The sequence below is a fragment of the Dicentrarchus labrax genome, unplaced genomic scaffold (genome assembly GCF_905237075.1).
Source record: "Dicentrarchus labrax unplaced genomic scaffold, dlabrax2021, whole genome shotgun sequence".
Classification (NCBI taxonomy): Eukaryota; Metazoa; Chordata; class Actinopteri; family Moronidae; genus Dicentrarchus; species Dicentrarchus labrax.
In genome coordinates, this window is record NW_026136721.1 from 21,724,298 (window position 1) to 21,737,749 (window position 13,452).

The 13,452-nt window shown below is 40.5% G+C and overlaps 1 protein-coding gene across 34 annotated transcripts in view; it reads right to left on the reverse strand.

The window, feature by feature from the left end:
• Positions 1 to 13,452, reverse strand: part of ptprdb (protein tyrosine phosphatase receptor type Db) — a 145,344-nt gene that overhangs the window by 38,943 nt on the left and 92,949 nt on the right. For 13 of the 34 annotated variants that reach the window (XM_051385254.1, XM_051385255.1, XM_051385232.1 and 10 more), the window contains 5 exons: positions 13,145 to 13,290; positions 10,602 to 10,743; positions 4,650 to 4,838; positions 3,323 to 3,331; positions 1,220 to 1,237 (listed from right to left, as the gene is read on the reverse strand). In XM_051385254.1, the coding sequence (XP_051241214.1) occupies positions 1,220 to 1,237; positions 3,323 to 3,331; positions 4,650 to 4,838; positions 10,602 to 10,743; positions 13,145 to 13,290 (504 nt within the window). The remainder of the gene's footprint in view (positions 1 to 1,219; positions 1,238 to 3,322; positions 3,332 to 4,649; positions 4,839 to 10,601; positions 10,744 to 13,144; positions 13,291 to 13,452) is intronic. The other 21 variants (XM_051385252.1, XM_051385256.1, XM_051385239.1 and 18 more) reach the window with 2 other exon arrangements.

Below are 13,452 nucleotides of genomic sequence, written 5' to 3' on the forward strand. Positions count from 1 at the left end.
ACCAAGCAACCAAAACGTGGAGAAATCCAGTCACAAATCCAGTATTTTGAAAATTCTTGGCTGAAAATTAAGATGCAGTTAAAATGTTACAAAGATATTGCCACGGCAATGAGATATCCCCAACCCTTTCGGATCCACCAATGGGATCAGGAGTGTGATGTCATTTTAAAAACACACCCAATAAGGAGGTAAAGACATCAACCGACCTCCATCAAGGTCAACAGATTAAAAAAAGGAACGACATACGCAAAGCCTTTGGGAAGGGACCGGCGCTTTCTCGCTCCCTGAAAACAGAAAAACTGTCAAAAAAGTCAACTAGAGGTTCTTTCAAGATGGTGTGGTAAGGCAAAAAAGCGCCCATAAAAACTTTATCAAAAAAGTGGTTGTTTGGGGCTTTTTATCGGTAATGAGAGAGAAAGGAGAAAGTAATGGTAAAAAACCATGAAGAAATGTGTGTGTGTGTGTGTGTGTGTGTGTGTGCACGTTTGTGTGTATATGTGTGTGTGAGCACTCTAACGTCTGCAAGTGTGTCTGAGTCTTTGCCATCTGGACTTTTCAGGCTGAGCGAATAACAGCTGGGAGGGAAAACAAAACTGAGACGTTTGATTGGGCAAATATAGACAAGGTAGGAGGAGAGGCTAGGTCAAGCTTAAGTCAAGACCCCCCCCTCTCCCGCCCCCCAAAAATAGAAAAAGAAAATAAAAATCCGGTCTTAAAAAAATTTAAAAAAGCAAATAAACAGAGGTAAAAGGTGATAGTATGCTTTGTCACCTCAACGAAGAAATAAATACAAATTGTAAACACATCATGCTTTAGACTGAAATCAAAGTAGATGTAAGAAGCTAAATGATGTTAAACTGACGGATACAAAAGAGAGATCACAATATGGTGAGGAAGGAAGCGATGGATTTCTGTTATAGAGTGAATGTTGAGGCTAAGATGGAAAAATGAAAGGATGAAGAGAGGATGAGAGAGGTGATTAAAAGTCATAGTATATGAATTGTTTGCTCGATTCCAATTCCCTCCTCTTGCACCTACTGCAGATCTGAAGCAGCTGGATGAGTATTACCAATATGGCAGAGTCCTGAGTCCTTTTGGACTACACCCACATTGATTAATCCACCCAGAGCTGCTTTTTCAGATCTGTGAGACAAGTAGGAACCAGCGGTTGAAAAGGAATCAGGCCACTGTGTCATGTTGGTCCTCCCAGCAGTCTTACCTCGTATGGGCGTGCCACCTGAGTGGGCAATGAATGCACGAGATTAGAGAAGGAGAAGAAGAAGAAAATGTTAGTACCACAGGAGGAGAAGGGGATAAGGGAGGGAGGGACTTGGGGGGGTGGGGGGGAGGTAACTTGGAAAGGAGAAGAATCAAATTAGAATGAAAAGACTCAAAATATAGATCCTTAGAGAGTAAGAGGAAGAGAGAGGCATAAAAGAAAGAAGACAGAATAAACAAAGACAGAATAAGCCTGAGAAGAGAAAGACAGATACTAGATAGATAAAGTGACAGACTGTGACAGAGCTATAAGGAGATGGGTTATTGATTCGACTTCATTGACTTGCAGCAGGGGCAGATGTGGCTGTAGGAGTGGGGTAGTGTCTCCACTGCACTCGGCTGGGTCTCTAAGAGGTGGACCGGTACTCTAAGTACACTTAACTGCCCTGAATCTCAATCTGCACTTTATCCACCACTTGGATCAAAAACCAGGTGTAATCCTGCTAAAAGATGGCGTGTAAGTATATTTTATCTGTTCCTAAAGGAAAAATCCACCCTCCAGTACATAAACTCATATTGATTTTTTTTGTTGTTTCTCTTTCTAAACTGGCAAAATATAGACAATAAGACAACAAGTCCAAATCCTTCCAGTGCCACTACAACTGAGTCTGACAGCAGGGACATTTTTCCACAATATAAAACATCAGCAGTAAATGTCAAGTTCATGTCTCGGCCCCTCAGAATCAAAGAGTGATGGTGTGTTTGTAGACTCAAAATCTTAAACCGACCATCAACAATCTGTAAAAAGTCTTGTGTATAAAAAAGAGACAGCAGGGGCCTCAACAGACCAGAATGCAATGCAACCACGAGAAATGTTGTAAGAGGTTCAGGGCTGCAAAAAACAATTATTTTCATAACTGACTGATCTGCTGAGTATTTCTTGATAAATAAATGAATCATTTGGCCTATAAAATGTTAGAAAAACAGTCTGTTGCCTTGTCTTAGATATTCAGTTCACTGAGATAAAAACTGAGAAAAAGCAACCAAACCATATTTGAGAAGCTGGAACCAGAGACTGTAGAATTTAAATAATTAATGGATAAAGAAAAAAAATTGCTAATTAATTTTGTGTCATTTGATTAATCAAATAATTGAATTGAATCATTTTAGCTGTAAAGTGGAGCAAGTCTTACTTCTAAGTCTCACAGGAAAACGTCGGAGCTACTGTGATCACACACATGCCTGCACAGGCATATTCTCTAGAAGGTTTCACAAAGCATTCTGGGAAAACCAAAGTAATCACTCACTAGAGTTAATGTAAACAAAGAAATGATTGATTGTGATTTATATGACAGTTATAAAGTATTGAAGGGTGGGTTTTTCTTCTCTGACTCTATTATAGTGATGTTAAAAACTGCATGTGTCTATGACCAGTGTATTACTTCTAAGCAGTAGAATCCTGGTTTAATATGCACATACTACACTGAACAGTCAACATGAACATGTCTGAAACCTGGTCGCCATTGATTTCCTTACAGTGGCTCCACCAGAGGCCTACCTAACAGCCATCTAGAGTTGATGGCTTATTGACTGGTAATTCTATACAGCAGAGCGGAGAGAGTAAGTGGGTGAGTGAATGACAGAGTGAGTGAGTGAGTGTGTGAGGGAAAGAATAATTTAATAAGTGAAGGAGTGGGAAAGTAAATAGGTGAGTGTGAGGAGAAAGTTGTTGTAATTCTTTGGGTGTGGAAAGGCTGCAGGTGCACAGGTGAGGGTGAGGCCAGCTACCTCTAGGGTGACAGAGATATGTGTTTGTTCAAGTGTATTCATGTCTATGTGTGTGTGTGTATCCAGTTTGTAGCATCTTTAGAAACCAAAATGATGTATGGGTGCCTACTGACTTCTTGTAAGCGTGTCTGTGTGTTCATCTGTGCTTCATATTATCTTTGTGTGTGTGACTGTTAGTAAAATGCATGCCATGCATTTTAATAACACCTTAACATTGTAAAAGGTGAGCAGCAGCAGCAGCAACAGTAGCAACATTAGTGAACAGAATGTAGAAAGTGGACTGTGAGGGTGTGGGCCTCGGAACAGAAGCACTTACCAAAGGACTCTGTGGTTAAAAAGATACAAAGAGAAAAGAAACAGCATAGACATGGCATTACAATCGGACCATTGGTTACACAGGAGGTTACAGGAGTTGAATTGGTAGAAACACCTTGAAAAAGTACTGGAAATCCAGAAAAACAGAGTCATGGATATTGATCTAACTTTGTACTTAAAGGAATTGTAAAGATCTAACTATTTTTTATAATCATTGAATAGAAGAAGCAAGGCAAACATACCAAATATCTGACATTTTTAGTTGTAACAATTTTGTAAATCATTTTAATTTGTAATTGCTTTCGTAAAATAAAGGTCAAAAAGGGAGTCTGAGCAGGGCGCTGGGGGATTGAGCCAGAGACTTAAAAAAAACAGGGACAGAAGCAAAGAGGTTGTTATCCATAAAGAAGCCAGAGAGTTGGGTGTCCAATCACAAGAAAGGGATTTTGGGCCCAGACTTGGTCCCTGGAAACAGAAGGAGGACTAAGGAGGGAGGGGATTTTGCTCGACAAGTTGGGATTTTACACACTACTGTGGCTATTGAAAAGCTGATTGAGATGGATTGAGTGGAACAGAATTTGGTCTGTGTGTTTTTTAAGTAATTTGTCTTTGAATTTAAGCAATTCTGTGAATGTAATTTATCAGTTAACATGGATACAATGTCTGTGAGTCATATTTCACACCCACGCAAGACACACTTTCCATGAAAAAAGAGGAAAAAAAAGGTTATTTGATTGTTTAGTCACAGCAGTGAGCCATCTTAAAGAGGCCAGTTCCTCAGTACATGCCATCATCATCTGGGTTTACCCTGCAAATTCTGTCAGTCAGACAAATTTGTTGAGATATGACTAGACATTCACACTGATGCGTGTTGTTACAGATATTTCATAATGTTTCATAAAGAGAAAAATTCAACCCTTCGTGATGATGGTTTGCACAGGAAGACCTCCGAGTGTTTGGAGAAAAGCGAAGAAAAGTTGGGAGTTCATTTTTTGCCTTGAAGAGTTTAGAAAAGTTGGCAACCGCACACACAGTCAACTCATACCACAGCAGCAGCAGAGAAGGGGCAGCTGAGAAACACAGCCAGTAACCACGGAAGGAGGAGTAGCAATAAGAAAAGGGGTGAACGAGGGCAAGAATAACAGAAACTTTGTAGGAACAGAAAATAAAAAATTGGGTGGGGGTGGGGGCAGGGAGAGAGCATAAGAGGGTCTGGATATTGAAAAAGGGCTAAAAGCAAAGTGGGAGGGAAAGAAACCTTCAGGTGGAAATAAAAGCTGGGATTGAGGAGGGAGGGAAGGAATTGGAGGGATAAAAGGATTGGTTACCTGAGCGGAGCTGCTTGATTCGTCCGTTGTTGTTGGACGTGTTGACCGGCAGGAAATCCTTGAACCAGGTAATTTCTGGGTCAGGGTTGCCGCTAGCAGCACAGAGCATGGTGGCGGTCCGAGAACGCTCAACCACTTTCAGCTGGGGACCCATGTCTATGGTGGGGAACCCAGAGGGCAGCTGGTCCTCTGGAAAAATCAAATACACAAGTCAAACAGAGGTGGACCATACTCACATCTTAACATTGATAGCATAGTGCGGTGGTTCCCAACCTTTTTTGTCTGACGTACCCCCCACGGTCCAATCAATACAATACAATACACCTTCATCTATATCACCTGTTGTGTTTCAACTGTGTTAATTTGATTTTAAACGGGATGTTTTTTAAACACTATTCAATATATAAAAGTGGACACTGTTACAGTAGAGTGTATGTAACTGCAGAAGTACCCCCTCAGCTTCATCCTCAGAGGAATTTTACACAAAGCCTGGTACATGAAAATGTCTGAACAACTTCACCTTCTCATGATTTAAACCAGTTGTTAATATGACTTGCATTATTATTAGTGTTACCATTTGTTAATTGTATACTTATTTGATTGGCTTTGGGTGGCTTGTATAGTGTTTTTCCCCCCAATGAAAATTAAGGCTATATTCCAGTGTAGCAGTGAGTTTAATAAGCTCAACAAGCAGTGACTGATATAACAGCAGAAACCAAATGACATTTAATTCAATTTATTAGAACAAGGCGGAAAGTTCTTTTCCCCCCATTTTCTAATTAGTATTCAGCCAACTCTGTGATAAAAGCCTTGTAAAAGCTCTCATTCATTTAAGTGAATACTTTTATGTTGAATGCAATGCATGCTTGGTGGAGATATTCTTTTTATTACAGTAACTGTGGGTATCTTGTTACAACTCATTCATTCACACTGTCGTCACTTTGGTTTGTGTAAAGAAAATGAGATATAACGTGTTAATTTGTGAGCTTTAGAGGTGTTAGCTGTTTCCTCCTGTTTCCTGCTATGCTAAGCTAAGCTAAGTGGCAGCCACGTATGAGAGTGGTATCAATTTCGTAGCTAACTCTTGTACAAGAAAGCAAATGAAAGGCCCAAAATGTATTCCATTAATTCATCTTGTCTGCCTTTGAGTCATGCATTTGATACCCACTATAAAGCACACAGACTGTGTTTCAATATAAGACAAAATATGATGCCTCAGACTTGAAGAGGTAAACCCTGAATTGACACCAAGCAGATTGAGTCCAATGGGTAAAGGTTTTAAGGAAAACTGGCAGGTCAAATGCAAAAGTCAAATTTGTAGTCAATTTAGAGTCAAAATATGTTTCGCATCAGACTCGAGCCTGGGGGCAAGATTTTTGAAGAATCCAATACTGAGGTCAAATAGAATAAGTAACATTTCATTTCACCTGACAAACTATCTCACTAAAGCTTTAAGCAACCACTCTTTGAATAAGAATCAATTGGAAATCAAATGCTCTCTATTCTGCTGGGAATCAGTAGCAGTTGAGCTATACTTTTCGTCCAGCTCAGTCTATTGCACGCAACCCTCGCTCCCTTTGCATGAATCAAATTGGCAAGTCCAATAAAGACACATCCACTGGGACTCGCACCCCATTTGGGATGGCAAATCACATGTGAATTCATAGACATCCGAGGCAATTAAATCAAACATGAGGAGTCATTCCACTGCGATAAAGGAAATCAAAGGCAGTAGGCCAACTTCATTCAGCCAAAGTGGGAGATTTACGGGAGAGGAGGGGACAAAGCTTGGAGGAGGTTGGGGATCAAAGACGCCTGAACTCAAACTGAAAAGATACTGTATTCACCCTTGGAATCAAGAAGGTTCAGTGCAAATCCGTTTTTAAAAACAAATTCTTAACTTTGTTCAAGGCTGCACTTTGAAAACTGCGAGGTAAAATGTCAGATTCATGAGTCATCCATAATAAAGTGGATAAAGATAGGCATGGTGAAAAAAGACGGATGAGCAAGGAGTGTGTGTTCCTGCATGTGTTTGCGTTGTATTTGATCTAGAAGGCAGTCTATTTTCATTTTCCCCCCATTTTTTTTTTATTTTTTTACCCAGAATCCCTTGTGACTTTATCCCTCTCAACCACACAGAGCCTCATTAACGGGAAATCCTAGCGCTGAACCTCGCCAAGGAGATGCTAATTCTGGTACTAGCCCATCGAACCATAGCCGGCGGGTCGTGGGACACTAGCTTCGCGAGTGCGTGTGTGGCCTTTTAACAGCTCCGGTTTCAATCAATCACAACGCCCGACAAATGGAAACATGGACATAATAAACCAAGGGAACAAGATGAGAAGGTGTTTGTGTGTACAAGTGTGTCTTGTGTGTGGGCGGGTGGTGAAAGAGGGCAAGAGTGCAAAAAAAAAGAGAAAGAGTAGCAAGGAATGGAATACAGTGAGACAAAGAAAGGGTGACAGAAAGAAAAACAGAGAGAGAGAACACGGGAGAGAGCAAGGGAAAGACAGACAGAAAGGGAGAGAGAGCACAAGGGACCCATACAGCATAACAATCCTGATTCTCTCCGCTTTCATTATGCAAACGCTTACTTCAAAGCCAGCCCCTCGTAGGCAGGAATAATGCATTCTATTTCATCTACCTGGGGTGGGACACTGAACATTGAGGACGCACATTTCGAATGCTACTCTCTGAGACATCTCTCTCTGCCCCTCTTCTACAACCACTCATGCGTGCAAAAAAAACCCTTGTGTTGCAGATGTGTGTCGGTAGAGGCGTGTGCAAGAACCTGCAAACGTAGGCAACCTAAAGCACAGGTATGCGCACATACTAGGCGAGAACATACACACACACACACACACACACACACACACACACACACACATACATATAAACGCCTTCTTGTGCAGACAAAAACAAAACACAAGCTTCTTTAATTTAAAGCTGACAAGGTGTGAAGGGATACAAGTGAAAGTGTTTGAGGGCTGATTGAACAGGCTGATGCACATACGCACACACGCATTAACACATGCACATAACCGGCTCTCCACCATCCATCATGGGGACAGGTGTAAGTAACACCAAAGTGTGTTTGGGACAAAGCTGCTCCAGAGTGTGTGTTAGTGTTAGTGTGTGTGTGTGTGTGTGTGTGTGTGTGTGTGTGTGTGTGTGTGTGTGTGTGTGTGTGTGTGTATGCGCGTGCTGCTGAACAGTTAAGAACCCCCTGAGGTCAGACCAGATGCGTAACCCTACACTCCCTTGTTGACGGAGCCTTCCACACATACCACTGTTTCATTTGGATGTGCTCCCACTCCAGCGTTTCCACTGTGAGAGATCCAGATAATTTCACAGCTCATAGAAAAGCCCGGTCTCACAATCATGGGAACTGCTGTGCGAACACTGTCCTCTTTATATAAGACCCAAAATGAAATCCACACACATCGCTCACTGGGTTTGTCATCTGCAAATCTGGACGAGTGCAAATCAAGTCTGGTCCTACAATCATGGGAACTAAAGCATGAGCTGGCTGCTGTATCAGAGGCCCAAGTGTACTATCTGCACCTGCAAACAAACCTGTTTCTGTCATTCATAACTAACTCAGGGCATAAACACTGTAAGTGATAAATGAAATAAAATTAACACCTATGTAATATATTGCAATCGAATGCAAAACAGCCCCGTACTACTGCAATACTTTCTGATTCCTACACGGTACATTTTTTAAAGGTTTTGTGGGGCCAGTTTGTTTAGTTTCTGCATCACCTTATTCTAAGTTGTTTTGCACTGTGCACAATCTTATGTCACAACCACATTGTTAGTATATGAAGGTAGATAAAATGTGACGTACCCCTAACCACGGGGTTGCAATAGATTTTAGAATTGTGTATATTAGTTTATCTTAAAATTAGACTACCAACATCGCTGCTGCACTCACTTTCAGTTTTGCCTACAGACAAAGTGGCCTAGAAACTAAACTGCTGGGTTGTTTACAACCTGTCTGATCATCTGACCACTCGTGTTTCTTTCCCCATCAGACTTGATAGTTTCATCTTAGCAAGCACTCTAGTGGCAGACCTAAGTTGTAGAATAACAGAGTTGCCCATGCAAATGTAAGTTCAAACGTCATCTAACCAATTTACGACTTCAGTTTTTGGACCAAAGTACTTTGTCTGAGACTCATACGGGTGAATTCAAACAGACACATGCTCAACTTTTACGAAAACATGAATTATACAGTATCTGACTATACACTGGATCCTAAAGCATATAATTGCTCTCAAGTTCATTATTATTTCAGCCATTGCCAATCACAGGCATTTACTGGAAGCCAAGATTTCAATTAGCTTGGTTTTAATCCTCAGTAATTAAGCCGGCTGACCTTAACACTGGATCCCTCCTGTCAGACAGTTAGTCAGTCAGTCAGTCACTGGAGCTGTGTCGTTACAGAGCCAGGGGAGACAAGGAGACATGACTGACAAGACTGTGTGTGTGCGTGTGTCTTGGTGAACCTGTGTGTGTGTGTTTGCGTTGGTATGCACATGTGTGTGTGTACTTTGTAACTGACATTTGGACTGACAGTCTATCAGGGGCTATTAGCTGCTCCCAGGTGGCCTCTTATTCATCCACAACACAATGACTCCTCAGAGGAGTAGAAAGAGGCTAATCACTACATAAAGACTGACTGTCGTAGATTGAGGATACATTTGTGTGTGTGTGTGTGAGAGTGTGTTTGCCCCTGTGTGTGCATGCATGAGTGGTTATGTTCTTGATAAAACTAAAGATTAGACACGAGCAGATAGCTTCCATCAAGGGAGGCAGAAAAAATCAAAAATAGATGCAGAGACACATAAGCAAGAGCATACAGATGTACACGCGCAACTGAGCATGCCTGCATGCACTCACACAGGAACACACACACACACACACACATATGAACAAAGACAACCATGTGAGATGGGAAAAATTCTGGGTGGATGGAGCGGAACAGCACAGAAGATGCAAAGAGTGTTCTGGTGTGAATAATTTAGAGGTTGCTGTGTAGTGGACCTAAGAGTGTATGGAGAGACATAGAGAGAGAGAGAAGGAGAGAAAAGGAGGAAAGTGTATAAAAAGACTGAGAGAAAGTACAAGGGAGTGAACTTGGGGAGATGAAAAAAACACAGACAGACGAGAAGAACTGCAGACTGTTAGTACCTCAGAGAGACACAAGAGAGAGGCAAAGAGAGAGAGAGATGAGATGGTAGAACAATAGGCTGCACGTCCTTTCCCCATGAGCATGTACTGTAAAGGCAGGCGATGTGATTATCCACACTCGAGCAGCTTCACTCACTAAGACACTCTTGAGCTTCAAACTACCGGTACATAATGTTCTCCTAATGGACTCCACTAACAGTAACATCACTATCTGCATTAATGGACTCATGCTAACACTAACAAAACCGTCTACCGCAGTGAACCCAGGCTTATACTTTCATATAAACCTACATCCGATGACACATACCTCCAAGTCTCAAATTCTTCTGCATAAACAGTTTTTAAGTTACAAGGTCATCGATCAAAACAAAGATCACATTTAACTCAACGATGTGTAAAACTCGATTTTAGCTTGATTATACCTTAGCCAGTCCTAACATCCCCACCTACAGTTATGAGCTTAAACTAAAGACCTTCTACCTTACCATCAGAATTTTATGAGGAGGTCAGTCTATGTTAAATTAACTTAGCTATACCTGTATATACAGTATAGCTTCTGGATGCAAACATTAAATTACAGGTGTGTTCTTACATAAGAAACAATAATGTGTGTTTGCTTTCTCAGTTACCGTCACATTCAGGTGATACACAGAACACACATTTATGTATGAAGACTTTATTTTAAAAAAAAAACTAAGACAAAATTAAAAAGCAATTATTGGAGAGATGAATAGAAACATGAGAGTTCACACTTACCTCGTAGCACACTTAGTCTAGTGGAGGCAGTGATCTCTCCTGCAGAGTTGGAGGCGTGACATTCGTAAATAGCCTCGTCTCTCGGGGTCCTCAGTGGCTGGATCCTCAGGACCGAGCCGGACCCGTCGTCAAATTCTATTACCTGTTGCAGGGGAATGATGTTAAAGCGGCTTTGATCAAAAATATGTAAAGTGTCACTTGTAGTGAAGAACCCAATTGCAGTCCCCCCCTCAGCTCTGTGGAGCTTTATAACATCTTCTAGCTCACTGTTTTGGTTTTACTGCCTGGAACTTCTCTGTTTTTAGTCACACTCATCATCAGCATTTGTGGCCACAGCAGTTTTTTTATAAATTTAAAAGCTCTAAAAATGCACTGTACACACTGCAGTTGATGACAGTGGAGCATTCAGCAGCTAAAGAGCCAGATATTTTATAGGTGTAGACCAAAGATAGAGCTAAAAGAGACCGAATATTGAACGTATATTAATCTGGTGTGCACAAACACAGCTTCAAAAGAAAGCTGATGTTGCTCTGTGTCTGCTGGATGCTTACACAGACAACTTTTTCAGTTATAAGATAATCATAGGTCAGTGTTGAGTTTACACCTAACTCCCAAGTGGCCAAAAAATCAGTTACTGTTTAAATAGAAATCTAAATTCATCAAGCTTTAAGATATTGCACTGTGCTACAGATACAGTAGCGGTAGGCTTGTTTAAATGTTCAGCTGAAGCACTGGACCCTGACTGGTGTTGCTGTTTGGTTTTAATTTTACCTTCAACATTGTTTGCAGCCCAATGATAAACAGTCATTTTCAGAGACAAATCTTTTTTAAAAGGCCTTTTTGTAGTTTTTGTAATTTATTGAGGGACCCGGAGGGGACAGAGCATGGAGAGTTTAGGATCAATCACGAGGAGTCCACTGTAACTTTTGTCTGCATTTAAAGATGGAGAGAAGGGACAGGTACAATTACTATTGTCATCATTATCTCTCATGTCCTTTTCATATTAAGGATATGTAACAACTTCAGATTTTTCAGAAATATTGGATTGTACATTTCAAATACTCTTGCATAAGCTTAATACATGCATGTAATAGATCTGGATTCTAAATTCTGAGAAGGTTTCCGGTGAAATCCAATAAAACGAAATCCCACAACAACTCCTGACCGATAGGACAGAAAAGAGAAATATACAGAGAGTAGTCTGAGTTTATATACGGTGGATTAAAAATAAAATATCTCCCCGAGTGATTTAATCACAAATAGGAAGACAGCAAGATGAACTTAAAGCTGGGAGGAAACTCGACTTATTAAAGTGGAAAAGCACCCTGAGCTCAGGGTGACACTGAAAGCAGAGGAGAGAGGCTGGTTCAACATCTTCATCTAAGAGTGACGTGTGAGGTGGGGAAATAAATCAAAGGTTAGAGCCTTCAGGAAACTAATAAGGGTGATCATATAAAAATTTCATATACTGTAGCCCAAGGCATCATCTGACATATGAAAGAGGTGGAGCAGTAGGAGTACAAATGAAGAGAAGCAGGTAAACTGATCTAATCTTCTACTGTATTTTATATACAAACTGGCAATAGATGGTGTCCATGTATTCTAAGAATAAAGCTGTCTATTTTATATATTGATGAACCCCTTAAAACAAAACACAGCAGTCATTACTGACTGTCCCCGTGGACTGGGGTTGAAAAATAGCTTTTAGCTATATCTCCGTATAATGCATCAAATCTCAAGTATTGAAATGTGTGTTTACTATATGTAGTCCCTGTCAAATAAACCTAATAAAAGAAATAATAAATGTCAGCTTTTATTCCAATAAATACAGTACCAACAATATACCTTTCTCACAGTGGGCACTCATCAAGGGAAAAGCACAGCTGTATCTAACACCATTAATGATGGCTCTGGTCCATTAAGGCAATTTGAGTGACTCATCAACAGCAAGAGCTCTGAAACTGGCTAAATGTAAGCCAGCCATTTAAAGCTTCAAATATTATTTTCTCAATTAACTGATTAATTGTTTAGGTATAAAATGTCAGAAAACTGTTAAACATTACCAAGAACCCAAAGTGTCTTGGTCTTTAAATGTCTTGTTTGTTTCACCAACAGTCCCAAAGATCTTTACTACCACATACGATAGAAATTATTAATTTAATTAAATTAATTCATTTTCTGTTGATAGACCAATCATTAATGCACTAGCTGTGACAGCTCTACAGCTGTTATTATTATTATTATTATGTGTAACACCTGTGTTGACAAGTCAAAAATGTCTGCTGTGAGAAAGTAAATAAAGAAAATAATAACAGGAAAACAACAATAACCGACACCAATGACAACAGTCATCCTGTTTTTTTTCAGAAACCACTGGTTTACACAGCTGGTCCACACAGCCAATAAACCTCTGCTGTGGCTCTGCTTGTGGGATGCTAACCCATTCCCATTTGAGTTTACAGCATTTCAACATGAGAAGAAATCAGTGCTATCATAAAAAAAGACACAGCCACACTTCCTTCATTAGTATCTCAGCATCATACCTCAAATCTCTGGTTGCTGACTTTTTTGCCTTTCTTGTTCCAGACAATCTTGGGCTGTGGATCCCCCGTGGCCTGGCACACGAAGGAGGCCACTCCCCCCTGGACTCCTGTTTGGTCTTCTGGGGTTCGTGTAAATCTGGGGGGTGCTGTATGGAAAGATGTATCCAAAAGTTAATACAAGTTCAAATTCCAAATGTGGCTTTATGTGTGTGTACATGTCATTAAGTACTTGAGATGTTTTGATGGACAGTTATAAAACGCTCTTAATACCATTCATATTGCTATTTATACTATACTGATAAGCATTC